The sequence below is a fragment of the Drosophila innubila genome (genome assembly GCF_004354385.1).
Source record: "Drosophila innubila isolate TH190305 chromosome 3L unlocalized genomic scaffold, UK_Dinn_1.0 0_D_3L, whole genome shotgun sequence".
Lineage (NCBI taxonomy): Eukaryota > Metazoa > Arthropoda > Insecta > Diptera > Drosophilidae > Drosophila > Drosophila innubila.
The window spans coordinates 17,610,508-17,636,715 of NW_022995376.1; the positions used below are offsets into that span (position 1 = coordinate 17,610,508).

Sequence of the window (26,208 nt, forward strand, 5' to 3'; positions counted from 1 at the left end):
AGTTAATTTAAGCGCTTTTCATAAGCATTTTATAGGGGGGTGGGAGGGTTCAGGCCAAGTGGCAACAGCAAGTGGCAAAAGTGCAGCCAAAGCTGCCAAATGTCCGACCATACTAAAGATGCCTTCTTTCCCCTCTTCTCTTCAACTCCACAGCCACAAAGGCTAAGGACTTTGCTGTGGTACCAACTCCCTGGAGCATTAATTATGACAAATCATGCAAAACAAATTGCAACAAATTACAAAAAAAAAAAGTAGCCTTTATTAAAAGCGAAATTAATTATTTAATAACGAGTTAATTGTTGGATAGCTTAAGAATTGAGATTGAGGTGTCCCTTGACTTTACTATGTATTACTTAAACTTTTATCATTTAAGTTGAAGAATTATTATTTTAAATAACGTAAGTAAGCGATCTGAGTAAGAATATTAAAGTGCATGATTTTTAGATTAGTTTAACAAAAGTTTTTTAGCAAATGCATGAGTTCAAGATTTAATTAAAAGTGTTAATGAACTACTTTTAATTTTAAACTAATGGTAGTAAAACTACTTTACAGCTAAATTATTTCAAGAACTAATTAAAAGTTTAATATGAAGCTGTTAATGTTGAACCAATGTCTGCCTAAAAATGTTAATGTTATTCTGTTAATATCAATGTTAAACAACTGTTAGTAAAAGTGCACCACAAGACTACAAATTGTAAAAGTTTAGCATACGTTTTGAATTGGGAGCCTTATCCAACAGTTATTTAAACATTAGAAGGATCAAGTTTAGTTATTATGTTTATATGAAATCATATATCATATCCTTAACGACGATGGCAGCGAGTATCAACAGTTTCTGCACATATTCTGTAAAAGGTAATGGGTAAAATGGTATATATAGGGACTGTGTGTGGTGGCGCAGATAGAGTTTCAATCTTGTTTACTTACCCACCTGCCTAACGGTATCAGTCAGTCAGCCAGAGTCAGTCAGTCAGTCAGTTGGTGGGTCGGTTGGGTCCTTGTTTGTTTGTGTTGTCCTTGTGCCCGTCTGTCTGTCCGTCTGTCTGTCCGTCTGTGCCATAACTGTGGGCAATTTTTGAGGCATTGCGAATGAAGTGTCTCTTCCCAGTTGCATAAATTATGATGAAGCGCAAATCTTCAGTTAGCCGTATGTAAATGTAAATGAAGGCTTTGTGCCTACATATGTGTGTGTGTGTGTGTATGAGTGCATGTGTATGTGTGTATATGCACGATGAGTGGCAGATTTGCATAATCCTTAGCAAAAGGTTTCATGACAACGCTCCTGCTCGACATGTCAATGTGGCTGAAGAGAGGCAGAGAGTGAGGGAGAAGGAGAGATGGGGAGATGGGGAGATGGGGCTTTGACAAGCCACAAATACTTCAGCACCTCCACCTAAGCTCGTAATTAACAGCAAATATGTATATGTATATGATGTACATACGTGTGTGTGTGTGTGTGTGTGTATGAATGTATGTTTATACGGGCATACACTTTTACTCAAATCCTGCACTCTACCAGCTGTCATTTACATAGCCAATTAGTTGTACATAAGCAACAACAGCCACAACAACATCATCAGCCCAAAGAGCAAGAAGAAGAACGAGTACTTTGTCTGTCTTTCTGTCTCTCTATCTGTCGGGCTGACAAATTTCTACCTTAATCCCCGCCTAGCCGCAACTAATTTAATTGTGTTCAATTTGGCATAAAGGCGTTTAATGGCCGCATTTGAGTCATCGACGTGTTTAGCTACTCTACATACACAATATATTGATATATATATGGATTTTTCAAATCATGTCGAAAGCAGCAGACAAAACTGCAAAGACAACTCCAACAAGACTGAGATGATGAGATACTCAGCAAGCATTCTTACATATCATACAAAAAGTCTTTAGCTTTAACAATCTCTAAGTCCACTCATTAAAAATTTAGAGGACCATTAGAATTAATTTTTTTATAAATATTGAAAAATAATATTTTAGTTTTCATAATAATAATTACCTTAATATCATCTCATTTTTAATTTTCGTTTTAGAAATGAAAAATTTAATTTAACTTCATTTTTTATTAGTTAAATTCTAATTAGCTTAAATGTTTACTATAAAAAATCAACCATAAGAAATTAAAATAAAAGTGTACGCTCTTCTAGCATACCCCATCACAAACACGTTTATCTGGGACTTTCTCTTTCATCTATATCTATTTTTTCGAATATGATTTTTTCAAACACATATCTCTTATTTTCGATCCCAGCTTGAGATCGATTGTCGGTCGGATTTTCCCTTTTTCTGTGTTTCCTACACAAATCACATAACTGTAACACTCTCTTTTGGCCATTCTCAATGGTTGCAGGGTATAAAATGCAGTGGGGGGAAAAATAACGAGCCAAGCCAATGCAGACGAAGACGCTCGTTGTTAATGCTTTGATAGACACATTATTTCCGTCTCAGTGGTTAGGCACTGCAACAGCAACAGCAACAACCACAGCAACACCAGCAGCAACAACAATTGCAACAGAAATCTAATACGTCTTGCCAAAGTGAGGGATAACTGTTTGTTTACACACAGTCCCGACAAGGAACGACTATTTGCCTGGCCCAAATGGCCTCGGCATAAAACCTGAGCCTTGCTCAGCGACCAGGGACTGTAAAACTGGGATTGGGATTGGCACTGGGATTGGGAATGAGATTGGAACTGGGAATGAGTGTGGGATTCTCTACTCGACTCGATTTTCATGCGTCTCGTCTACAGCTGCTCTGCATATCTGCTTCGTGTCTTGCATGGCTTTGGCAAATTGCGCAAAAAACATTGCAACAGCAACAGCAACAGCAACAAATGCAGCAACGGGAGCAGATTTCAGGCACAACAAATTGTCATGCGGACAGGCAGGCAGCCCACACATATCCACAGACAGCCAACGCTGCGGTTGGTCTCAGCTAACCTCTACTTTCCCCACTCTCTCTCTCTCTCTCTCTCTCTCTCTTTCTTTCTTTTGCTTTATCTGTATGTGTTTCTGCTTCTCACTGCTGCTTCAGTTGCTGCTCAAGCACATGAAATCCTTACCCAGGCGCAAGTCAAGCAAACAAACAAACCGCAATGACATGCAGGCAAAGCACAGGCTGCATCTCCTGCTGCTTACCACTGCTTACCCTTGGCCCTGCCCCTCTGCCCTGCCACTGTTCCTGCCACATTGCCGCACATTGGCATTGCCACAGTTGTAACCGGAAACTGTCGCACTTATTTGGCTACGCGCTAGTTTCGCATATTTCACTGTCAACTTGCGGTAAATAGACTTTAAACAAATATGAAAATAGCTTGCAAGCAGCTCACACGAGTATGTATATATATATGTATATGTATATGTGTGTGTGTGTGTGTGTGCTTGTGTGTGAAAAGTGGGCAAGAAAAATGCAAAAATCTGCAGAGAGCCAAAAGAAAATTTGCAAGTAAACGGTGGGTAAGCAAATGGCAAGTTGTAAAGTCTGCGGCATCTCGTATCCCTGTCAGCGCCAAGCTTCCTCTCACTCCCCCCACCATCTCTCACTCTCTCTCACACGCTCTCTATTCCTTTCTATTAGTCTGTCTCTGTTGCTGCTGCTCGCAGTGGGAAAACTGCGTCTGGCCACGTACATAATGGAAATCAATTGTTTACTTTATATGAGTTTTTCAAGTGCTTATTCAATATCATTAGATGAAGATGAGGTAGCATTGCCAGATGTTGTACACAAGTTCTTCTAGTTGTTGTTTTTGTTGTGGTTATGCATAAACTAAAACAATCTTTGCAGCAGCTGGATAAGGTCAAAGCTAAGCAAATTAGTTTGCCAAGTGCCCAGAAAAGAGTCAAAAGAAATCTTTAAACTATCCAGCAACTTATGAGAAAATGGTCAAAATGCAAAGTTGTTTTTTGCCATCAAGAGTTGTTGGCTAAAATCATTGGCCAAGTCGCTTGAACAAACAACTCTCAGCTCAGCTCAGCTCATCTTCAGTTTTCGTCTGAATCTTTGCCAAGACTCAACCTCAATGCGTTCTGTAACTTTTCTCATTTTAAACGAGAATTTTGTGTGTGTGTTTTCTGCTTCTTCGTTATTTTTTATATGATGTTTTTTTTTTTTGTCAAATGCGAAAATCTTAATTTAAAAGCCCAGCTGTTGAATCAAAGGTTAACCTTTCAACTGTCAGCCCTTTCAACAACAACAACAACAACACACAGCCAAGAGGAGAGCGAAAAACTCATTTTGTCAGGCTGTGTGTGCCACACCTCAACACACACACACACACACACTCAACTTAACCAGCTACAGCTCTGTCTTCCACTCTCTCTCACTCTCTTGCTTGCTCTGTGTATCTTTAGGCAACTCGCGAGAGATGCAAATAAGCGAATATTCATTTGATGATACGGGTATGAGTGTGAGTGTGAGTGTGAGTCGGGGAATGAGTGTGTGCTCTTGTTACACGTGCCTTTGCCAGCGAGCGACAATTTAAAAGTACGTTTTTATCGCAGCCAGGACTGCCTGGATATTTTGTCCCTCTGTCTGTCGTCCTGACTGCGGGATCGACAGCTTGAGATAGTCACGTACACGCCTTTATTTTTCTGCCATTTTATTTCGTGCCAATTGTGCGCCTAATTAGCGTCGAAATCTCGCAACGCGGCGGCATCTTTGCAATTAAAACGCACTTTTCATGTGGCAAGGGATCTGAGCAGCGAATTGGAGGGTGGCAGAGGGGGGTAGAGTGTGGCACAACAGTGTCTGGCAAAAGAAAACACACACTCAGCTACAAAATGGCGCATGTGGAGCCGCCTACAAAATTAATTTGATTTATGCTGTTTTCAGTTGCTGTAAATGTTTCGGTGTGTGTGTGTAAGTGTGTGTATGTGTATGTTGTTTGCCTTCAGTGTTTCCCAATTTCAGTTGTTGTTGCTACTGACACTGCCTGTTATGTTTTGTGTGCTGGGTCAGGTAACGAATTTCTGACTAACAAACGAAAATAAAAATAATATATTGCCCTGGCCAAATGTTAAGTGTCGACTTTTACGTGGCATATATGTTACACGTCTTTGCAATAAAACAACAACAGTAACAGGAGAAGCAACAACAACACTTATACAACAGCAACAACATGACAAATAAACATGGTCGCTGCTGCGTTTCGGTTGTTGATCTACTGTGTTAGAGTCAGATCCTGTTGTTGCCCTTCCACATGTGTCAAGTCATACATGCAACAGCAACAACCTACATAACAAATGTAACAAACAAATGCGGCAACAAAAGGGCAATAAGAACCACGACTACATAATACACTAAAGTATGGCACATAAATTTGTAAAATAATTGAAAATTTTAAAGTGTTTAAAGTGTTTCTATTCATTAAATAAAAATACATATTTGTTGGCAACATCATAGAAAATTATTTAATAATAGAAAAAATTTATATTAGCTTGAAGTGAAAATTGAAACAGCTTTAAAGTCTTATGATTAATCACCAAAGCAAAAACTCTCTCTCTCTCTCTCTCTTTATTTTCTATCTTCTCTACACTTGAACCTATTCAAGTGCTTGAATTTATCCTAAGTAGGTAGCTTTAAAACCACTCGAAAACTTTGCTCATGATTAATAGTAATTAAGTCAAAAGCCAATAAGTTCTTCATTTGTTTTACGCATTTACTCTACGCAACTTTCTTCTTATGTCCATTGCTGCCAGATTAATCTAATGTTTAAGTGTGAATTTGAGCGTGAGAAGCATGTTTGTATTGCAGCTTAATGAAGACTCATTGCCAACAGAGAAAAAATTCACAAATGAAAAAATTTGGCTTTAAACAATTTGAATTTTAAATTGCTTTCCAGCCTGCTACTTTCCACACTTTCACACACACACCCACAATAGCGAGTAGAGGTAAAAACAGAATATGAGAACCATCGCTGCGCCTCTCGCACAATGTAAATAAAAAGCCATAAACTTTCATTTAAGTTTAAAATGGCATTTAAATGAATGAGTGGCTGCCACCAGACCCAGTTTTCCATGTTGCTGCTGCCAGTTGCTGCTGCCACTTTGTGCCAGTCGCTGCCAGTCGCTGTTTTTGGTAGCTCACAGCAATTGGCTTGGAGTTGGCATTGGAGTTGGGTTTGGGTTTTGGCTTTGGCTTTGGCTTTCGCCAAGTAACACATGTATCATAATTCATTTCCATGTTTTATTTCATTTTAACTGCAGTTTTGGCTGTCGCACTCGTTTATTTGTTGTGGCTGCTGCGTGCAAACATAAATACATATCAAAACAACAGCTAACGGCTAACAACAGCAACAAGAACAACAACAACAGCAACAGCAACAACTTTCATCAAACAAACAACATTCAAATACACGACACACAAAATGCCCCAAAATATGTCGGTATAGCAATGTATATATACTCTTATGTACATATAGATATATGTATGTGTGTGTGTATGTTTTGCAAAAGCAATCAAGAGCCAATTGACAAGGCAGACTACGTCTCAGTCCACATCTCGTATACTTAATGTGCAATGGCACAAAAACTATAGCATACTTTTGAGGTGAGAGTCAATTCATCATAGTTTCTAGCTAAAATACAGTATGTCAAGTAATTGATTGACAAAGAACTAAAATCACATACTTAATTTCGATATTAAATTCGGAATGAACATATTTAAAGACTTATAGTTCATTTCAACTTGGAATAATAATATTAAAATCACAATTGTAATTCTAAGGTGTTAAAAATTGAGCAAACAATTGAGAAAATAAAATATTTTATTTGTTAAACATTTGTTAGACTCATCCAACATTTCGTTGGCTTGCAACCTTGATCAAAACATTTACTGCACATACTGTGGAAATACATAAATCGGCTTAAGCGGCATGCATGAGTTCATTTTAGATCCCCTGCCCTTTGTTGCAGATTTTCTAACTTTGCAGTGCGCGCTTATAAATATTAAATAAATTAAAAAGCAAGCTAATTGTTAATCTGTGCGGCTTGCGGCTTTGGCATATGCGCTTTTGTCAACAACAGCAGCAACAGCAACAGCAATGCAACTGTCTGTTGTCTATGGCCACTAACAAGCTCTGCTCTGCTCTGTGGACCACGCCCCTCAGCGCCTCTTTTTGGTCTGTTGCCGTGTTTTAAATGTAAAGCACTTGCTGTGGTCGCTTTGAGCGACCTAAAAGTTAATCTCTGCCAACCGCTGACCAGGCAAACTCAACTCCCTTTACACAAGTCAGCTAGCTGCCTTTTCCCCTGTCTCCCTTACCCTTGTTGCTCTCTCTCCCTCTTTCTCTCTCTCTCTATCTAGTTGCCACTCTTTTAGACTGGTTAGATATTTTGCTGTGTGTGTTGTTTTTCATCTCTTTCTGATATGCTTTTGCCCAAGCGACCACAACTTACGTTTTTACAGAGAGCGAGATTCATTCTGTTTGCTAGTTTGTTTGTTTGCTTATTTTTCAGCCACTTTTTATACATTTTCGTAGACGATGTCGATGGGTGTGTGTATGTATGTGTGTGGAAGTGAGTTTGATTTGAAGTCAACCAGCCAGTCCAAGATAAATCGCCTTTCAACGCAACTGCGGGCATAAAAAATCACACGATCAGTCATTACACACACACACACACACAGACTGCCAGTTATAGCATAAGCACTTATGTGGCATGTATGCGTGTGTGTATGTGTGTGTGCGTGCGTGTTGGTGTGTGTGTGTGTGATTCTCCAAAGTCATTTTGCAGTTTTTTTTATCGCCAGTGCTTTAAATTTTTTATGCAAGCTGCGCTGCTGATTTGGCGATAGTGTCGTCGTCCACGTTCTCATCCCCTTTCTCATTCTCATTCTCATTCTCAATCGCACTCCCAGTTCCCTTCTCCTCATCTCAGCTTTCATTCACATCCTCGTCGTCATCGTCATCGTCATCGTTGCCTGCAGCACATAAGTCATTTTGCAGCGCACTTGTAAGAATTCACACGAGCTTGCGTCCCGTCCGTTGCAAGCTGCAAGTTGCAAGTTGCCGTTGCAAGTGGAAACCCGTACTCGTATCCTGCGTCACTTTAGCGTCTCAATAGTCTGTTACTAATACGTTTTTGCAGTGTGCTGCCATTTTAATGCCTTTTCATGCAGCATGCAACGACTGAGGCAGCAACTGAGGCAGTGGCAGCTTCTTTTCGAGTGCATAAAAGGAGACCGACGGCGGCAAAGCTAAGGAGCTGCTTCAGCTATCAGCTATTGCCACCGAATCTCCGTTGCTGCTGCTGCTGCTGCGTCACTGCGTCACAGGATATTACCGCCGTCATTCATGAGGCAAGCTGCGGGGCAGAGCAGTTAAAGAGAGCAGTAGAAGAAGAGAGTAAGAGATGAAGATGAGAAGGGACATCAGGATGCGTTGCTTGTCTCAGTTGCTTTGGTTGCCACGGTTGCATTTCTCTGCTCCTTCCCCTCCTCTCCCCCTCCCCTCTCAGTAGTTTGGCACTCACATGTGTTGGACTGCAACTGTAGAATGAAGAGTGCAGAGTGACGAGAAGAGCCAGTGGGGAGCTGCTGTGGCGCCTCAATACTCTGACGCTTCCGGTATTTATGATGCAAGTAATCAAATTGAATGGCGCGTTGCAGTTTCTTTTCGCCTTTTATTTGCCCAGACTGAGGATGATGCCTTTGCTTACAGTGTGCCTTCCCTTGCAGTGATAAATTCATGCATTTCTTCATGCTATTGCCAGCTCCCTTACTTCCACTCTCCCCCTCTCGCTTGCGCTTGCTTCGTTGCTGCCATTACGCCATCCGCTGTCGCGGCATAAAAAATTGTGCGAAACTTTGAGCTTTCTACACATTTTCGTCGCTTATCAGCGACGGCTGCCTGCAGTTTAACTCGAGTGGAAAGGGAGTGAAAGGAGAGGCAGGGAGGGAGGCAATGATAATAATGAACGTGCATGAAAAATTGCAAGTTGACTGAAAGAACTTGGCACTTGGAACTTGGGCATTACCTAAGGCGCAATAAATAATAAGTACCAGTAGCAGACAGTGGCAAGAGGGTGGCAGGCTGTGTGGCATGCAGCAGTGGCAAGACTATACTATATAGTATTGCCAAGCTGCAACCTCAACCTGAACAGAATGGACGCATAATGAACGACGTCTTGAGGCTCTGAGCTGAGCTGAGCTCAGCTGACTTGCATAATGCTAAATTAGTGGCCATGGGAGAAAGCAAGCTATACATTTATATATAGAAAGAGAGATAGATAGAGAAACCGTTAAGCGCAACGAGGCGACGGTCCAAGCCAAGTCAAGGCAAGATTCTCAAGTGATTTACACAGGATGCGCCAGTGATTAGGGCCAGTTGACGATGACGATGACGACGACGACGACAACGACGATGACGACTCTGCCGAGAGTCGACTGTGTCTGTTTCATGCAACCGGTTGAAGCAGCTTTCCAAAAATATCATAAACACTGCACATTTCCCACTAATGACGCTTAAAAGTTTACCTTTTAAATTGACTCTTCTTAGAAAAGTCTATTAAATCTTGCAAAAGTTTATGGAACTAAAGTTTTTAATAATATTTGTAACTAACCTACAGTCGCTATTAAATTAAATTATGAACTGAAATGAGAATCAGAATTATTTTTGTAAACTTCTTTGGTCATCTCCAGTTTCCATTAAAATTAAGCAAATTTTTCATCTATAAATAACATACAGAGATTTTTTTAAATATCAAAGAATTTTTAATGTGCTATTTAAACAAGGTTAATCCCTTAGAATTCAATAATGAAATTAGAACTTATTCAGATTAGAATATGGGAACACAGTCAGTGCAACATTTAGGATCCTATGCATAATCCTAGCATTGCAAGTTTAGCTTCATCTAAATCAATAATATAAGTACACTTTAATCTCTTTCTTTTCCTTCATCATGTTTATCATCTGAAATTAAATTTAATTTACTTAAATATGTTGTCAAATAACTTCACATAACTGAGCCGTACCTTAAAGTTTCACTTAATCTTAAGTGAATTTACTATGAAAGCACGTTATTAAGCACTAATGAAATCCTCTTTTGGATCAAGTGCTAGTCCTTTGCTTCCCGCAGGGCAATGTGGGAGAACTTTTGAATGGAATCAGTGGCAAAATCGTAGTCTTTTGGCGCTCTTCACCAAAAACCTGAGCAGGAGCATTGAACAATGCGCCGTTGGTGGGCTTGGTGCTTTAAAGCTTATGGCTTATAGCTCAGAATTCCATCCATTTCCATTGCCATTCACGTGGCCAACGCCGCTGTCTTTGCCATTGCCATTGCCATTGGCATTGCCGTTGGCAGGAAGCGGGCCATGAAAAATGCAGCTGCTGCTGAAAATTTTTGCTTTTGTCGGCGTTGTTTTTCACGTTGGTCAGCGAATAATAAAAAACCAAAAAAACCAAAGAAAAAAAAAATGATAATGTCGAAGAGAGACAGAAAAATTATCCGACTTGCTTGATTTATGTTTTTGTTATTGTTTTTCATAATCCCGGGGCAAAGGCAAGAATGTATATAGTAAAGTGAGAAAAGCTGCAGAAAGAGAAAAGTTACACACAGCTGCCACTTGAAGATAACCCTAAAAGTTGGCTCTAAGGACTCAATCAGCGTGGCTTCTAAGCAGCTTGCCAGCTTCCTGTCTGCTCTCGACTCGACTCTCGAGTCCTGCGACCTGCGACCTGCGTGCAGCGTGTCCTTCGTGCAATAAATGAACAAATTAATTAAGAAGAGGAGCTTGCCGTGAATTGTTGCACGATTGCCAACTCAAGCTCAAGCTCAAGACAAGGGGCAAGGAATGTCAACGCAGGCGACATGAGATACGAGAAGCGCAGGACACAGGACGGAGGACATGAAATTAATGCAGCGCTGCCAACGCGACCAACAACAACAACAGAGGAAGGACTTCAGCAGGACAAAGGCGAAACAAAACGTTAACGTTAACGCTTCATTGCATCCCTAGGGGCAGTTATACGCTCAGGTAGTAGCTCAATCTGTCTCCCCTCTCTCTCTCTCTCTCTATATTTTGTCTTGCTATCTCTATTTGCCGGACTGAGCTGAAAAGCAGCTTAGCCTGCAGGTGACGGCGAGCGACGACGACGACGACAACGACACAAAATCAATCGAGAAATCCATGGACATGCATAGATGTTCGTTCGCCTAACCGGGAATAGTATGGACATCCATTCTCTATTCCGTTATACGGCTACTGCTCCCGTTTGTCCAAAGCTCCAGCTCCATCTCTTTGGTCTTGTCCATGTGTGGGCACGTGCTGGTCAGCGCCAATAACGACGTAATCTGTTTATATCCCTTTTTCTTTTTCTTTCTTTTTTTTTTTTTGTTGCTTTCCTCTTTTTTCGGCCATTGTGTTGCGCACTTTTTCCATTTGTCGTGCTCATCGTTGTCCTGGTCGTTGTCGTTTGGAGCTGCTTCAATTTTCTGGCCGCCAGTTTTTGTCGCTTCTCCATGGATTGAGTTGTTATTTTTCGCTTAGTGCAATTTATTTTGGCCAAGTGGCAGGCAACGGCCAACAGCACAGCGCTTAATTTATTATGCCATCTACTGCTCCCCGCTCTTCGCTCCCTTTAACAGCCACTACTCCATCTACTGCTCCTGCTTCTACTTTATCTCCCCTTCTCCTTCTGCTTCCTCGCTGCTGCTCATCACCCAAATTGTGCTGGCCATTGTTCAATGGCAGATAAAAGAAAAATTAAAGGCAAGCGAAATGAAAGTCGTCTACGACAACGTCGTCGTCGTCGTCGTCGTCGTCCTCGTCGTCGTCCTCGTTGTCCAAAAAAAGCAACAACTAAAATGAACGAATATATATAAGAGGGGTGAAAAAAACGTTATTAATTTCAACTTTGAAAAATTGTGCAATGGCTGAGCCATCGAGGCATTCATTTATTAGCAACGTGATAAATACTTTCAATTTTCCTTTCAATAAATGATAACGTAATGCCCTCGCATTAAACGAGATCAATGGCGGTTCGCTGTCAATTCTCGCACTAATATAACATCGAGGCGAACAACAAATTCATTTTGAACTTTTAACAAACTGACACAATCAATAAAATATTCTTAAAATCTTGTGCAAGAAACTAACAAGAAATTTATAAAGGCAAAGTAAAGGACTCTTGAGCTCAAGGAATTCTAAGAATTTGAAAGTACATTCGATGTTGCTTTTTATGAAATGCAAATTGACTTGTAGAGACTTTGTATAATGAGTTGTAATTGTTATTCCTAGTATCACAATGGGGGTATAAAATGATGAGCATAGTGTCGTGCTTTGAACTTTAAGTGAAATTAATTGCATGCAGTCTTGTCAATTAAAAATTCGCTTGCACTAAAAGGATTTAGCAAAAAAAATCAATGTAATAGAGTGAGATGAGCTGAGTGTCAAACTATGAGCTTTAAGGAAGATTAATTGCTTGTATTATTCTGATGAAAGCTAGCAAGCAGCTTTGCAAGCACAAAACTATGAAACTAATGAAACTTAATAAAATTAATTGCTTATAGTCTGTCAATTGAACTACTATAAGAGCTTTAAAAGCTGCTTAAAAAGCTCATTCATGTATTGTTGCCAAAAGTCCGAAACTTTTGAATAAAAATTTACATCGCTCTCAACTTTATGGAAGATTAATTGCCTAAAGCCTGTTCAAAAGCTCATTCATCTTTTATCGTAACAAAAAAAAACAATCCAAAACTTGAGTAAAAACTTTAATCATATTAAACAAACTCACTTAGCATAGAAACGAGTTAAGTTCATTATTGATTAAGCCTGTTATGCTAATCGGGCAACAACTTGATGTTGTCAAGCATTGTTTTTGTATGAATGTGTGTCAAACCAACAACGAACTGACTAAATTAGTTATTATGAATACTGGGCTCGTTGAGAGCGCATAAAAAGAATATCAAATTGTGATTTGACTGCGATTACGACTATTGCGAAACATTTGGCTGGACAAAAACTGCGGGCTTCGATTATTTTGACTTTGACTGAGTGACAGACAGAGAGACAGACGGACAGTTGAATGGACAGACTGACTGAGTAAGTCGCATACGCGTCAATTGCTGTGATTAGCATGAAAATCATTACAAGCACAAAATGAATGGCAAATCACAAAAGCAGCAAACAAAGAGGAAGAAAAGGGACACGAGACGTAGAAACAGAGAGGAAAAAAAATGACAGGCTGAGGCTACGAAAATAGAAAAATTCTCGGTCATTGCTTTGTCAAATGTGTTTTGGTGTTTTTGTCTCCCTATCTATAAGTTGTTGTTGTTGTTGTTGTCTCAGATGTGTCAGAGTCAGGCGCAGTTCTAGGAGGAAAGAAGGGGAGAGTAGAAGAGAAAGGGGATACCTACGAGAAGGCAGTCAAGCAGACAAAAGGCAGCCAGTGAAAAATCGAGTTAGGCAAAACAAATAGCAAAATAGTTTCGACAGCGATGGCGACATTGACACAAACAATAACAACAACAAGAAGAACAACAGCTATAAGGAAAAAAGCTAGAAAAACAAAAAGAAATAAAAGTAGCTCAGAAATAGGAGCAGGACAAGCAGAGAGGGAAAGCCGAATGGTGACGGCCCTTTTGGGCCGTTGTAAAAGTCAAGCGAAATAATATTTTCCGGGTAACAGGCAAAGGCGAAACCACCAACAACAACAACAGCAGCAACAGCAATTGGCTGCCCCACCACTCCCTCTCTCTCTCTTTCTGTCTCCCATTCTCTGTTCTGCCAAATATCACTCGAAGCGTAACATTGAAAAATGGAGAGAGTCGGAGAAGTACAGTGTTTGCAGCAAGGATGACGAAGAGTGGCGCAGGATGAACTTGTGGCCATCATTGTAGGCAATTTGCAAAAATAGCAGCGATATCTTGCCACAGTCCACAGTAGCCTCTTCCCTCTCTCTTTCTCTCTCACTCTCGCTCCCTTTCTCTCTGTTTGTTGTGGCAGGCAGCAAAGTTAGTTTAAAGGAAATCAAAATAAAAATCATAAAAATGCACAACGTGGCGCGCGTTTGTTAAACTCCCGGACAAGCAGGGTAAGCGAAAGGCACAAGCAATGGAAGGAAGGAAGAGAGGGAGGTGGAAAAGAGTCGCAGACAAAGACAAAAATGTTGCCTTGGCACAAAGATGAAAAGTTGTTGCTGTTTATGGCGGAAGTAGATAATGCCAAAGATGAACAAGGCGAAGACGAAGACGAAGACGCTGCTGCTAGTTGGAAATGCCAGTCACACAGGAGTAACAAGAGTAAGAGAGTGAGAGGGAGAGAGAGAGGGAAAGGGAGCGAGCTTGAGCTGGAGAAATGAAGCTTAAGGGTCGTCGCTTGGGTCTATAATTTTGCCATTACAAAACAATAGTAAAAACAAACTGCAACAAAGTTTACAGGCAACGCGACTGAGAAAGACAGAGTCACTGAGGCATGTGTAAGTAGACAGCAATAACAACAACAACAACAGCAACAACAATGACAACAACTACAACTATAATAAGAACAAGAGAAAGAGCTTTGCTGCATGAGCACATTGTCGCATTATGTGCAATTATTGTCGCAATTATGGCCAGACAATTGTCAGTTTTGGCGCTAGTTTTGAGCCCAAAGTCAATGGCTAAGACTGCTGTGTGCATGCATTTTGTGGACATTTTGGGCCAGTGCCATTAATAACACTCACTTACAGCAGCCGAAACTTAAGCAGAGAGCGAGAGAGCGAGAGAGGAAGAAAAGGAGAGGTAGACGAGCTAATCAACAATGTCAGGAGCAGTCAACTGCTCGCAGCAGCCTTTGGTCCTTTGGTTAAGACCACAATCCCTTACGTGCGATAAGAACAATCATCCCTTGCACTCCCCACCCAACCCCCTTGATACAGTCAACACATCGATAAAGTCAACATGAAGCGTGGCCTGTGACCAGCCACTGGGGAACACACTCACACAACACACACTCTGTGAGCTGGGGGAAAAAAGAGAGGCCTACGCAGAGTTCAGCTGTTTTGTCACTTATTCACAGCACATTAAACAATTTGCTTTTTACGCCGGCCAATAATAATAACAACAACAACAACAACGACAACGACATAATGTTGGCTATAACAGTCATGGCAGCTAGAGTTACCCTCCAGGCTGTCTAGATGGCCTGCTGCCTAGCCAACCGCACATTTTAATTGTTCTCGTCATGAACATGTCATAAAGCAAATCAGATTAAATGCGTCACTTATTATTGTGCCCGGGACTCTCTCTCTCTCTCCCTCTCTCTCTGTGTGTGTGTGTGTGTGTGTGTGTATGAGCTACACTGATATGTCAAAGTGTGTGTGTGTGTGTGAACTTTGTTAACTGCGGTCAAATGTGGTGAGCATATCGCGTCGATTACGGGGCCGGAGGCAACACTGGTTGGCAGCATATCGCTTTTATTGCATATTACCTACTCCAAAGCAGGCACAGTGGGGCAAAGCTGATAAAAAATGCAGCAGAAAATTAACAACACGTATTTTAAGTAGTCTTTTTGTACAAATCTATTACAGCAACTTTCATTTTTCCAAGTCCAGTTTAATTTTTGCCGATGAAAAATTTTGGCATTTTTTTTAATGCATTTTACTTCAAATTAAATTTTAGTTAGTTTGCTGATAACTTAACTAGACATTGAAAACAAGTGTCTAAATATGTTACTACATTATTTTAATTGGATTACTTATGAGTATAATTATAATTGAAAACAACTATTAAAGTGACTTTTGCCCAAAATCTGTCAAATTGCATTTTGTTTGCTGAGACTGTGAGTGCAGTCTAGGAGTATTATCACAAAATTTGGTGCCTCTAGCTCCTGTCTTTAATTACAGCAAATCAATAAATAGATATAACTATTTTTGATAGGACACCCTACAATTTAAAGTCATTATTATAACTCTATAACTAATCAACAACATTTCATAAAATTATTCGCTTTTTTCTCATTGCGAAAATTCGATTTATATAAACATATGTCGAAGCTTACTTACGAAAAATTGGCAAAACTAGTTGAGGAAATTAGTTCAACGAAAGCTAAAGAAAAAAGAGAAAAGTTTGCAAGCAGCATAATCACAAAGACAGAGAGTTTTCTCCCCATTTTCTCAGCTAGCTTTAATTGATTGTTTAAGAACTGTGATAAGTATCTACAGGCGTTATCCTCTTCTCGACTCCTGCTCTGGCAACTTTGCTCCACTATGCAAGTTATTACACCTTCCTCTCCTGCTTCCCCCTCCCATTTTACTGCCTCTTGCCACTTGCCCCTTGCTGGTGGTGTTAACTTGCATGCTAGATTGTGCGTGCTGCTTAATTAGTTGCAAACTGTTTCCATCAGAGAGATGGGAGTCGGCAGCAGGTCAAGGGATGGATCAAGCGCAGGGGTGAAAGTGGGAGGAGCAGGGGAGGCACTTCATGTTACTTCCGTTTTTTGTATGGGGTTTGTTAAGCACACGTTTTAGGCTCCGCTAAAAGGCATTTTGCGGAAGGTGTCTACAACTTTTTGAGTCGCATTAAGTAAATTGACACTGAAAGCGTTTTGTCATGTTGCGACTGAGAGGGCGTTTCCGTTTCCGTTTCCGGTTATGTCCGTTGCGATGCGTTGCGTTCCGGTTCGGTTCGGTTCGGTTATCATTTAATCGTTTGAGAAGCAAATATTGATTTCTAATATTGATGCAATTCCATTTTACAAATTTGCATACCAAATTCTGATTGCTCAGGGACTTGGAGACAAAGCACACACACTCACACACACAAAATACACACAGTGTGTGCCTTCTGAGTTGTTGTTAAAAGTCATGAGTGTGTGTGTGTTTTTTATGTTTGGCCGTCACACACAATGAAAATCGGCATGAGTAGAAAAGTGAAAGAAAAGTGGAAAGTAGAGAGAGGGTAGGGGGGAGGGGGGAAAGCGGCAACTGACAGGAGGTAGAGCTGCTCTGCTGGCACTTGACGCGCGCCGGCAACAGTCGATTAGTTACACAGACAGAGGAGAGGCAGAGAAGAGGGAAGAGGGAGACATCACTTGAATAGTCAGATACAGAGACACATACGAATATCGACAGATAGTGCTTTTTGTTCTATGTAATCACAGCAACGGCAACGGCAACGCCAACAGCAGCAACAACAATCGAATTGGCAGCAACGGCAATGGCAATTTACAAAATGAAAACATAAAATAATAAATACGATTTGACAGCGAACTATTGTGGATATATTCTACGGATAGTCCAAGTATTCCCAGTATTGGGCGAAGGGAAATGTTATAATGCGCTGGCAAACCCAAACCGGATATTTATGTTGCTGTTTGTGTGTGTGCAGAGGGAGAGAGAGAGCGAGAGGGGGCGAAGAGAGTGGAAGCAGCATCTACATAATCATATTATGCTTGACTGGCACGACAAACCAAGCGCACAAATGTGGGTCCAACTGCATTCAGTTGGCAGCCAAAGCAGAGAGAGACAGAGAGAGAGAAAGAGTGAAAGAGGAAGATAGAGAGAGGGGAGAGGGGGAAAACAGAAGCAGAGATTCAAGTAATTTGACAGGCGACATACATTTCACGTGCTGCACACAGTACAGAAAGACAGAGCAACTGGACAGCTGAACAGCTGGGCAGAGAAAGGAGGAAGCGAGTAGGAAACTGCTGCGAAAACAGCTGCACAAATCTGTTAGCCCAGTCAGTGAATTGATGAGGGGCAGCAGCGATAAAAAGGCTTGTGAATTGCCTGGCAAATGGGTTCAGTTTGCAGCTTTGTAGGCCTACCGTCTGATTCGAATTCGAATTTGTATTCGTATTCGCATACTGACTGTGATTCTGACTCTGACTCTGCCATGGATATGGGCCTACCAAATACGACAGACAGACAGACAGTTGGAGCGACAGCGCCACCTGGCAGCTGCCAAAATTGCAAAATTGAAATTGAAATGCGAGTGCTGCTGTAACGTCAGACATACAGACAGACAGACAGACAGACAGTCGGACAGACAGACAGACAGAGAGAGAGAGGTAGATTCATACGCATGCATAATACGTATACGCAACGTATTGCGCTTGGCTGTAACTGCGGCGGCTGTCGCAAAGACAAGCCAAAGCAATTAATGTAATGAGCAGCAGCATGTCGGCCCAATGTCGACGTCAACATTTTTGCACAAGAATTTTCAATCAGCAGCGGCATTCAAACTCACTCTACGTCCGTGTGAGTGTGAGTGTGAGTGTGAGTGTGGTGTGAGTGAGTGTGTAAATGAATACTCGTAATGTGCAAAGGCGTCCAATGTAATTGTTGAAAACCAAGCTACTTAAGTGCAGGCGTGTGTCTGTGTGTGTGAGCAAACAAAAAGTCCAATCAGGCTTGTATTAATGAGACCCTGACTGTGCAAGGGGTTGGGGTTGAGGGTTGGACTAAGGGTTGATGTTTGGAGTGCTGTTCGCATTCATTTGCATTTATGTTTTATGCCAACTAATTTGAAGCTGCTGTCAGCGAGACAAAACAAAATCAGCGACAAGCCCCTGCTTGACAGGACATGTTGCTACCTGTTCAGAGTCCGTGCCACTGCCACACCCCCTGTCACTCCTTCAAGGCGTCCAAGTGCATGCAACAACAACAACAACAACAAAAGCAAGCAGACACTTCCTTTACTTTCTCGCCAGCTCACACATGCATACAATATGCATACTCATTAGTTTGGAGTGGTTCCGTCAACAGAAGACGACCCCCCTTCCCCCCCTTCATCCCTTCTTCCCGCATCAACCGCTTACCAGTGTCTTCTTCTTCTTTTTCTTCTTGTCGACTTGTCAGTCAGTCAGTCTTCATCATCATCATCATCATCCTCATCTTTTGGCGTCTGTATCCCTCTTCTATTTGTCAGCCTGTCTGTCAGTCGTATCTGTTTGTCCCGCTCCAAAATAAACAAACCCTTTCTTCTCTCTTTCTTTTTTCTTTCTTTTTTTTTTTTTTTCTTGCGCCTCCTGTCTCCGCCTCTGCCACGCCTTTTAAGTTGCAGCCAATTGTTATTGCAGCATTTGCCGCGTTGCCGCATTTATGCTGCGAGTTGGGAGTTGGGAGTTGGCAGTTGCCAGTTGAAGCGCTGCAACTTTATGCTGCCTTTTTTCCAGCTCATAAATTTTTTTTCGCAATCTCCTCCGGTTGCTCGTCGGCGGCTTTCAATGTCAACCGGCGCAGCGGCTTTTGTTTGACGTCGTGCTCTCGGTCTCATGAATAACTGATTAAAACCTTTTTGGTTTTCTCGCGGCATGGGCTAAAAACCCGGCCCGTCCTGGTTCGCTTTGAATGCCTTGTGGGTTGAGGTCTTTCTGACTGTGCATTCATTTAAAATGACTTGCCAACGCCGAACCTGTGGTGAGGGGAGCGGAGATCACCAGCGGGTTGGTTATTGTGGCTTTGCTGTAATGATAAATAGCTGTTATATATGGATAGAAATTGTCCAAACGAGAAACTAAGCGACGGACGATAAACGACGGGCAGCGGGTTGACGATGCGGTTATCAATTACGGCAACAGGCCATTTGATGTTTACAAAACTGTTATACCAGGAGGAAATGATAACACTTTTTAAATATAAATGTTATACTATACAGAGGAAATGATAACTCTTTTTAAATATAAATGTTATACTATACAGTTAAATTACTCCTTACAACTGTCTTACATAAAAATTTAAAATAAATATAACTATATTTAAGGCATTAAGCTTCTACACTTGTTATTAAAAAGTAACTAATGTCCTTAAAAAACTAATAAAATCCTTCTATACTATTATATTAGCTTTTCAACAAGTTTTCAACCGTGTTTAAAAATTATTCCTTTGTCTGATTACTTAAAATGTAAGAAATCTGTCATAAATGCAACATTCAATGACTAAACTGCTTAACTCTGCACAGATGAAAGCTGTTTATCAAAGTCTTTTCGAACAAATAAAAAGCAGCAATCTATCGCTTCATAAATTTAACTTTCAATAAGTTTGTTCATCTTCGTGGCACTATTTTTTTTACAGCAATTATAAAAGTCTTTATTTACCATCTATTAATCTTTAGTACCTGTCATAAAATCTGTTATACTCGTTCGCCATGTATTGCCACTGAACTAGCGCTTTCTAATTGGTTGCAAGCAACTGTTATACGAAGTTTTATGTGCACTACGGAAAATGGAATTGTGAAGCTGCATAAATTGCACATTCAACAGCCATAACTTGCATCAATTCGCAACTATCATTGAATCCAATTCATGTGCTGTGCATAAACGTTCTTTGGCCAAGACTTTGTTCAACTCATAAATACAACATTATTTTCACGGTGAATCGCAGCTAACATCGACATCGACATCGACGTCGATGTCTTCGTCTTCGTCTGAGTCCTTAGCTTTGTCTACATCTCGGTCTTCATCTTTATCTTGGTCTTCGTTCGCCTCGTTGTCGGTTGTCGAGTTGTCTGTGTGCGTCTCAATTCACTGCACATTTTGCAAATAACAATCGCATTTTTTGAATAATTCAAATCCACTTTGTTGCCTGCCTGCCTGCCTGGCTGACTGTCTGTCTGTCGGTCTGTCTGATTGTCCGTCCTATAGTCCAATCCAGCTTTCGTTTTGTTCTTTCTCTTGATTCAAGCAAAACGCTGGGGCATAAGAAAAGCGAGTCAGCCAAGCCGTCAACTGGCAACTGGCAACTGGCGCATTTTCCGTATGTTTCTCTCGCTTTTGTTGTGTTCTGTGGAAGGGGGTGGCATAAAAAATGTATAGCATAGTTTTCTGCGCTGGCAGCACCCTCCACACGCACACTAGTACACAATTAGAGCTGGCACTATTATTAGTCAGGCAATGCATTCAAATATTTAAGCTCTGCATCATTTATGGGGATTTGAGCTGACTTGCAGTTTGGCGATTTAAATTTATATTTAAATTCGCGATTTAAATTAAAAACCAAATTGCGCAACGGCATTTTATTATTTGCCTGTCCATATCCCGGCGCTGATTTCATTTAGTTGCGATAAAGAGAGAGCGAGAGGGAGAGATCGGGTGCGGGAGCGGGAGCGGGAACAGAACGCGACCGGGACGAAAGCGTGCCCACAATTCAAAAATCAATTTTCATTTGCAAAACGATTACATTCACATTCATTCAATGTTCGCTGGTTCGCAGTTTATTTTTTTTTCTCTGCTGCCATGTGTGTGTGTGCGTGTGTATGTGTGTGTTGTTGCTGTCGTTGTTGTTGGTGCGCTGCTATCGGTTCTCTTACACTCGAATGAACTTTTATTCAATTTGCAAAGCAACCACAAGCTGCACAATAGCCGTTTTAAACACTCAACCAACCAACGAACCAGCGAGCAAGAGCGGCCATTTCGTCAGGAACACGGAGTACAACTCTTGCCCCTCCTCCACCTCTTTCCCCTGCTCTTCATCAAGCTTTACCTCCACCACAATCCTGTTCATAGCCACAGTCTCATCCTGCTCGTCAACTGACATTTGCATGTCCAACTGTCTGCACTTTCTGTCCGTCTGTCGTACCGGCGTTCATTTAAATGCGGCTTTGGAGGCTGCCACAGTCAACTGACTAAAATATTCTCCTACTTTTGCAATTTTCGTGCGTTTTTCCGATTTTCTTTCATTTTCTTTCCCATTTTTTGGGTAAATGTTGCAAAATTTGAATGCATTTATTCATGCGCTGACTGTAATTTGCTATATTGACAACTGTTATACGACTGTTATACTGTTATACGGCTTAAACTGTTATACTGCAAAAACTGTTATACATCGAATAACCGCTAAATATGTATGCCAGAGCATAGCTTACAATTTTAATACTAGCGCATACATCATGCCCCACCTCCACCTACCCACTGCCACACAAAGCACGTAATGGGCCAACTAAAGACTGGCGCAGAGCAAAAAGAAAATGTAAGTATGTAAAAATGAAACAAATACATAATAAACAAAACAATGGCGAAGGGCAGCTGGCAACAAACAAAAGAATGCGCTCGTAAAACCGAGATTTAGGCCGTGCCACATTTGTGACCAAAAATATACACACAGAAAGAATGAGAGACACAGGAGCCGGAGTAGAATGGCACAGGAAGCGACAGGAAACAGGACAAAGCAGGCGGTAGGAGGAGCAGGAGAAGCAGGGAGCAGGCAACAGACGGAGTCTGGCTTGGGGTTCTGCTCATTTTATACGCTAACTGAATCAGCCCGACAACCATTAACTGAGGCCATTTTATTCAATTTTGCTACCCTCTCTCCATTCCGTTCTACCCAAAAAAAGAAGAGAGAAACAACACAACAGAAAGGACAACGCAATAGCGGAAAACGGAAGTGTGTACGCAGGTTATTCAGGAACTGAAGCTCCAGTTGAAGCTGAAGCTGGAGCCGAAACCGAAACTGAAGCTGAAGCTGGACCGTAGTGGCTGCTACGTGTGACAATAAAAAAAGTTTTTATTACCATCGCACAGCAGCTGCGACAGAGCCTGCTGCCTGCCATTGCCGAAGTAGATCTAGAAATTAGCCTTCGTCTGAGCCGTTTTCGTCATACCAAACACAGAGTACGAGTACGAGTACCCGTAATCGCACTCGCACTCGCACTCATACTCACATTCATTCTCTCTCAGTCGTAAATTTTGTCCTACAATGTTTGAAAAATGTCAAATAGCCCAAACAAATTCCAAATGTACTAACTCAACACTGCACTACATGCATCTTCCTTTACCCTTGACAGAGTTAGCTATAGAACAGCTATATAACAGAGAATGTTACTCTGGTGTGATTTGGATGTTGACCAACATCAGTGAGAGGCTTTTATACTCTTTCAGTAGTTTTAGTTGGAGTACGTACTTCTGAACGGATGCAAGAAATTCTGGTTTAAAAATCATTCCCGCCTATGAATACCATTTTTGGTCTGATAAGGAAAAATAAGTTTTAAAATTTATAATCTTTTTTTCTTATTTAATGAGTTACAGTACAATCTTTACAAAACTGTTCCCAATATCTATCGTAGTTAAGTGTTCAGTGAATTAAAGGCTGCTTAGAGTTATTATAAGAATTGATGAAAAATATAGTATAAAATATAGATGACGTTACAACTGAATTTTGAATAAATCAGAAGCAATGTCTGTGAAATATACATTTCATCGATTAATAATGTTGACGGCAAGGATTCAAGTCAAGGATTATGAACATTGTCTACTTTGTGCATTTGAGCAAATCAAGATTCCGCTTTGGCCTAAAGACTTTCACCGGCGTTTTACCCAAGCGCTTATTGAGAAAGCTTTCTACCAAAGGCCACAAATTCCGATGCTGTCGTCCCGTGAATGTGTACAAAATTCTGCGTTTTCTGTAGAACCTTATGACTGGTTGCATGTAGTAATCAAAGGCGGCGAGACGAGCACTTACGACGCTGGGAGAGTCGTCGGGCCGTCGAATCAGTTTCTCGCCCGTTATATCATCTAGACCCGGCACCAATGGAGCCTTTGTGCTTTCGTTATAAACCCGTCCTGAGGGCACGTGAACCAAGCGATCCTTTAGCATATCGATTATGGTTGAGTCCGGTATAACCAGCTTGATCACCATGTCCAGACTCACGAGGTCCTCCAAATGTTTAGCCTGCGAAAGTGTGCGAGGATATCCATCCAATATAAAATTACGATCTCCAGCTTTATAGATGGCTGTGCCAATGATACCGTGCATCAAATGATCAGGCACCAGGATACCTTGTCGCGTCAATTCCTCCGCCTTTTTGCCGAGTGTCGTCCCTTCAGTAATGTGCTTGCGAAGAATATCTCCAGCTGAAATGTGAACTGCTCCATACTTCTGCACAATCTTCTCGGAGATGTGTCCCTTGCCACTGCCGGGCAGACCCATGATTAGAGCACGAAACCCACGAAGATGTGACATAACTTTTACAATTTAGTGATAAAAATATAATTCTGGGCAAATCTGAATTACAAATTTAAAATCAAAATACATACACCGAAAACATTTCTAGACAAATAATAAAGTATTTGAAATGAAATTCATATGAATGAAGGAATTTAATTGAAAAATAAATCAAATGTTTTGCCGCACATTCATTTTATTGTACTGTCATTTTTTTTACAGTGTAATTTGAAATAGTTGAAGCGCAGCTTTACAAATAAGTAGTTTCTGGTTGCAACAACAAACTGGCAACTCAAAATTGCGCAAAACTTGATGACGCGAACAAATGATGGAAATTTGAGCGAGGAAATTTTTGTGACCATGGCCGAAAGTCCGTGCCCGTTTCCGTGTCCGTCTCCGTGTCCGTCTCCGTGCTCGTGTCCATCTTTTATGCGGGGTGAAGGGCCCTCAAGTGGCCTACGTGTGTCACATGCACAATGGAGCATTTGCCATTCGCAGCAGCAGGAGCAGGCATCAGTCTCAGTCTCAGTCTCATTCCCATTTCCTCTCCCATTCTCTTTCCACATCCCCTGCCCCATCACTTGTCCGCACCATTAGATATCGTCTTTGTTTTTGAAAAATTGTCTACTTCATTTGGGCTTCTGAAACACGAAAATGGCCATGAAATATAACAGTACTCATTATGTTGGGATTACGATGCAATCAACGCAGAAAAAAGTGTCAGTCAAATAAATCACTCCGGCCAAACATGAGGAATGGGGGCGGCACTGAGACCCACCCACGCAACCACTCACTCAACTACCCAACCACCCAACCCCCGAACCATCCTCTCGGCACGCATTGCGACTTGACAGAAGCACGCAAAATATATTTTTGGGCCTCTGCAGACTGGCAATGTCAACGTCAAGAGTGCCAACCGTTTGTCTGCTTTATTCTCTGTATGTGGGTGTGTGTTTTATGTGTGTGCCCAAAACGGGAGCATAGCTGAAGCTGACAGCAACGACGACATTGGAATCGGAGAAGGCGTCGACTCACTCTGCGGCTGTCAGTTCACTTTGTGCGCGAGAATGGATGACGATGGTTTGTTTCTATTCTTCCAGAAACAAGGGGAACTACAGGACAAGGGGGTTGCTTACAAAGTGGCACATTTTTTAATTATGCACCAAGAGATATTCTTTAAAGCTTGTCAGTGGAAATGGTCAGCTAATCAGTGCTAAGTAATTTCTTTATGATTTCGCCGAGATTTTTCTTAATGAAAACGGATTTCAAACATACTGAAATGCTGGTGGAAGGCGCAAGCTTTAAGGACAATTGAAATAAAAATGCTAATTGCAACCCTTAAAATACGATATTGTTTTGTATACAAAAATGTATAGGACAAAATTAAATGAGTTTAATTATCTCAAGAAGTGCTGGAAATTTGTAATTGGATTGACAAAATAACATAAAGATCTTCTCTTATCTTATTTCTTAAAGGAATAGATCGTTCACTCTTAGAGTAAAGTTCTTGGAAATTACTATTCAAGTGTATTTCAGAGAAGAGTAAGTTCTGTTAATTATTTTCAAATTATTGTTCGATACTCAGCACGTAACTTTCAGCGCTCAATTACAAGTTTTCTTCCATTCACAATCGCATTCAAGTCGATAAGTATAAATCTTTCAGCCCGCAACAATACATAGTGGCAACTCTCCCAGCGACAACAACAATGAATGGCGCAACAAATGAGCAAGCGATTTGCTCCTGTGGCGACTAACACACTCGTAGCTCCTACTTCCTCTTCCTTTCCCTCTACCATTCCCTTCCCTTCCCATCCTTTCTTTGTACCAGCAGCAGCTTATCTCAGTTTCATTACAGTTATTGTCGTTGTCATCAGCTCTGGTGTGCTCCATGTGCCACAATGTTGACTAAAACTGTGCGCGAGTACAAAACTCTAAGTTGCCAGCAAACCCTGCGGGCAGTTAACCCCCTACAACACCCTACCCCCAACCCTCAACCCCCAACCCTTGGCCACATTCAAGCAGCAGTTGCTCCGCTTACTTCTCAGCTGCAATTTCGTATATACACAAGAGCAACAGCAACAACAATAAGAGCAACACTTCCGTTAGCTGCTTGAAATAAAAACTTGATTCTATAGGGAACCAAACTGTGAGGGAGGTTAGGGGCAAAGGGAAGGCTAGGGGATGTTGGGCGTGTGGTTGGGTAAGCAATTCTAAGCACCGCAACAAAAGCTGAGCACAACATCAACATCTAAATGCAATGCCATAGAAAAAAATGCAAAAAACGCAGTTTCCGGGCGGCGAAACAAGCAAAAACAGAAAAAGCAACAACCACAGCAAAAAATAATATATGT

The 26,208-nt window shown here is 41.2% G+C and overlaps 2 protein-coding genes across 7 annotated transcripts in view; one reads left to right on the forward strand and one right to left on the reverse strand.

Annotated features, from left to right (window-relative positions):
• Nucleotides 1-26,208, forward strand: part of LOC117788439 (RNA-binding protein Musashi homolog Rbp6) — a 184,831-nt gene that overhangs the window by 127,343 nt on the left and 31,280 nt on the right. The gene's annotated exons all lie outside the window — the stretch shown is intronic.
• LOC117788440 (adenylate kinase 4, mitochondrial-like) lies at nt 22,899-23,953 on the reverse strand. Its single transcript, XM_034627217.1, has one exon. The coding sequence runs from the start codon at nt 23,873-23,875 to the stop codon at nt 23,165-23,167; it is 711 nt and encodes a 236-aa protein (XP_034483108.1). The 5' UTR covers nt 23,876-23,953; the 3' UTR covers nt 22,899-23,164.

Excerpts from the sequence above, each read along its gene's own strand:
- LOC117788440 (XM_034627217.1), bottom strand. The coding sequence starts at position 23,875 with ATGTCACATCTTCGTGGGTTTCGTGCTCTAATCATGGGTCTGCCCGGC.